This window comes from Apium graveolens, chromosome 4, assembly GCF_009905375.1.
Source record: "Apium graveolens cultivar Ventura chromosome 4, ASM990537v1, whole genome shotgun sequence".
Classification (NCBI taxonomy): Eukaryota; Viridiplantae; Streptophyta; class Magnoliopsida; order Apiales; family Apiaceae; genus Apium; species Apium graveolens.
The window spans coordinates 229,664,392-229,668,534 of record NC_133650.1 but is presented as its reverse complement, the minus strand read 5'-3'; the positions used below and the strand labels follow the sequence as shown (position 1 = coordinate 229,668,534).

Genomic DNA, 4,143 nt, shown 5'->3' with positions numbered 1-4,143 from the left:
AAACTGAACAAGTTCGATTCTATAATAGACATTTTATGCAAATAAAAACAGAGATATCTTCTCTTAAAAGAATTCTCAGTTATGATCTTATTAAGAATCTGTAAATGAGTTTTTAACAGAAAAACTTCTTGAGGAAACTCAAGATGAAAACAATTTGGAAATCGAGTTTTCAGAGAATGAAAAAGGTTTTCAAGCAAGCTTTTTGATAAAGCAAGAAATTCTTTCTAAAATCAAAAGAAGCAGAATCGATCTAAGAAAAGAAAAAATATTTAACATTCCTATGTTAAATTGTTTTAAAAGGAAAAACCATATCTTCTATTATATCTCTACCAAAGAAATGCCTGTAGATATAAAAGATACTACAGGTTTAGTTTATCTGCCTTTAATCACTAAGGAAGAGATAAGCAAAAATTTGTTGAAAATAGACTCTAAGATAAGATCTACTATCAGTGTAGTTCACTTAGGTGCTATAAAATTTTAGCTTAAAGCAAAATTTCAAGAAGGAATAGATTCTCCTATTAAAATGGCTTTAATAGATAATAGAATCAATGACCGAAGAGATTGTATTTTAGGTGCTGCTAGAGGTAATTTAGCATACCAAAAATTCATGTTTACTGTCTATCCTAAATTTGGTTTTAGTTTGGAAACTAAAAATATTGATCAGATATTATCTTTTGTGCATGACTTTGAGAGACATAATCTGATGAATGCAGGTGATAAAGTATTTAGCTTAACTTATGTTATTGCTTATGCTTTAACCAATAGTCATCATAGCATCGACTATAAGAAAAATGAATATATTGAATTGGACGATGTATTCTCAGAAATAGGATCTGTAGAAGAAAAGCAATTTTCATATATCAGTCCTTTAGATAATTCTTGGGCAATTGATATTGCAAAGAATAAGCCAATTCTAGGACAAAAACCTAGAATGAGTTTTAGAGGAAGAACCTTAGAGGTTGGTGAATCTTCTAATACCTCTAATAAAGAATTACTTCACAGCATGTCCAGAAGAGTTGATGATTTATGTCAGAAACTGGATCATCTGTAGTCGTTCTAAATACTAATATGCACCCACATATTTATAAAAAAGGAAAATTTCTAGAGTTTAAGAAATTAAATGAAGGGATAGACCTTGAACCAAGGAAGTACGTCTTCAGTAATGTAGTAGGCAGTAATAGCCTTAACACTATTGTTTCTTCAACGAATAATCTTAACCAGATTACAGGAAGATGTTTACTAGGAATCTACAACTTACTGTCCTACTTCGGACTAAGTAAAGATCCCAGTGAAAATTTTTCAAAATTACCTAGTATCTTCAACAAATATTCTACTTCTTTGAGAGGGGGGAGTAATGTGGAAATAGAAATTCTGAGAGACATAAAAAAGCTCTTAGTAAAACAGAACGCTAATATTGAAAAATTAGAAGTTCAGTTATCACAGCATAGAAACACTAAGTGTGATAATGAAGTTATTGACTTCAAGTTCAATGAAATCATAAAATACCTTAAGAAAATCTTAGGATGAGCATTAAGGAATTACTAGAGGATTTCGATAAAAATATTAAGCCACAAATAGGAGAAATCCTTAGGTTGCTTAAAATTCAGCATGCTAATCATGTTACAGATAACATTGAGGCAACAGCAGCAAAGATCATTACTGAATTGAAAGCAACAATTCAAGAATGTCCTTGCAATCATGAAATCCTTGAAACTCTCAAAGAAAGGCAGCATAAAGGAAAAGAAATCATCATAACAGATGAAGATCCAGAGCACAAATCAAGGATCTGGAAATATAGTTATCCCAATTATAGTATCGGTAACGAAGAGCTAGGAACTGGAAAAAATCCTGGCAGTCTGATGTGGCCATTCGGTGTTGATAAGAAATCAACATGAATTACATAAAAATAATAGAAAAATTCTTCTGGGATAACATAGAAGAAGAATTGCAGGTTAACGATGACAACTATAAAGTCCTCGAACAAGCAATCAGGTTAATGGAGTTAGATGATGAATCTAAAGCCAACAAAGAAATAGAAGACAGTAATGAATTAAAATCTTTATTTGGTTTTAATGATTGCAACATTCTTAACATAATTGAAAGTTTCAGTTCTGAAGAACAGGAAGACCTTCAAGAAACAGAAGTTGATAGTTCTGATGATGAGGAAATAGAAAACCTCTGGATGAACAGTCATCAAACTTCAGCACCTCCTTCACCAAAAAGAGAATCAGGAGAAACATCAGGTACAAAGAAACCTGAAGGAAGTAGAAAAAGGAAATGTAATTTCTATCCTTTTAATAATTCTGAGGCTAAAGGAAATTCTAATATTTTTGGTAATAATATCTCAAATATTGACGGAAAGCCAAATAGGAAAGAGCTCATAGACGCTTGGGCAAAAGAAATTAGTCTTATTATTCAGACTAATAAAGACGCTTATGATGATCAAAACATAGTTTTATTATTGATCGAACATAAGACTTTAGGTGTCATTAATAATTTTATTAAAAACACCACTTGGGAACCAGTCATAAGTCCCGTTACGGCCTTTGAAAATGTATTAGATGGCATCTATACAATGTTCTTAAGAATCAATCAAGCTTCTGATAAACTGCAGGAGTTATTAAGAATAAAAGAAAAGGCAAGAACTAGGATCACTAATATACAGCTTTGCGATATATGTTTCCTAGATCAATTTTTCTGTGATTATGAAAAATATCTATACCAATTAGATGACCAAGTGGAATATGTGAAGTATGTAAAGTACTATCTCCTTCAAATTCCACTGGTAGGATTAAAAGCTCTAGAAAGATTTAATCTAGAAGCTACTGGTCCAGCAGAGTATAGTTTAGCCTATGCTCAAAAAATTGTTAAAGAGGAAATCTCAAAAATTTGCGATTTAACAAAGAAACAAAAGCAGTTGAAATATTTTAGCAAACGGTGTTGTGTAAAGATTATTGAAAAACCATTTGAGTATGGATGTAGGAAGACTTCCTACAAGAAGCCCTACAGGAAAAAGTCTTATAAACATAAGACTACTTACAAGTTTATCAAGAAGAAAAAGCCTTATAAACCAGGTAAGTATTTCAAGAAAAAATCGTCCAAGAAATTTTCTAATGACAAGAAAAAGTTTTGCCCAAAAGGAAAGAAAAATTACAGGTGTTGGATCTGTAACGAAGAAGGTCATTATGCAAATGAATGCCCTAATAGAAAGAAGAATGACAGCAAGGTCCAAATGCTAGAACAAGTTTATTCTTTAGGATATATTCCTATTAAAGACCCTTATGAAGATACTCAAGAAGTATATTCAATTGAAGACCCTTACTCCCATCTATCGTGGGAGATGTGTTGACGTATATTGATACTTTTTAACTATTGGGTTTGACTTAACTAAGTTACCACAATAGGATTGTGAACTTAGGGGCATAGAGTTTGGCGAGAGTTATTAGATAAATATGAACAAATATTATTCCACCAATGCAAGAGTTATATAGTTGATATAATTGACAAATATTGTCTACCTAAATTATCATGATTTAGGAGAAAAGCCAAAGTTGACCTAAAGCATGGTGAAATATGGATCTAGGCTCACTAGAAAGGATATAGAAGATATTCTTTCTGAATCAATAGTTAGGGCTTTTGATTTGATAAAAATAGTGGGAGATATATATTGTGAATACATATGAATAATCACTTGAACATAATTTAATGATCATCTGTAGACTAATTCATTTTATGCACTTTAATATTGTAGATATCAAATGATAAATAACACAAATAACTTCTCTATGATATAGTCCTTGAGAAGGATAAGCTGATGTGACGGCCTCAACCCCGGGGTCAAGGGCTTACGTCACCAAAATAACAAACCACGAATATAAAATACTAATTAAACATTATTATATAAACATGACCCCAAACCAAGATCTGGTACAGGTTCAAGTATTATTTAGTTTACAACACTACAACTAAATTATTCCACAACCCGACACTTTAACTTATTACAGCAACTCATCAGACCTCGTGGTTTAATACAAACTACCTCAGAGGAGCCGGGACCGGAGGAGGCTGACACTCTATTCTGCCATGGTATGACCGGTCTTCTAGACATCTGCAATATATAAATACAAAACAATCTGCAGGGAT

The 4,143-nt window shown here is 32.0% G+C and overlaps 1 protein-coding gene across 1 annotated transcript; it reads left to right on the top strand.

Annotated features, from left to right (window-relative positions):
- Positions 1–523: 523 nt before the first annotated feature.
- LOC141719403 (uncharacterized) lies at positions 524–1,051 on the top strand. The gene has a single exon (XM_074521781.1). The coding sequence runs from the start codon at positions 524–526 to the stop codon at positions 1,049–1,051; it is 528 nt and encodes a 175-aa protein (XP_074377882.1).
- Positions 1,052–4,143: the final 3,092 nt, after the last annotated feature.

Coding starts and splice junctions, on each gene's coding strand:
- LOC141719403 (XM_074521781.1), top strand. CDS start 524: ATGGCTTTAATAGATAATAGAATCAATGACCGAAGAGATTGTATTTTA.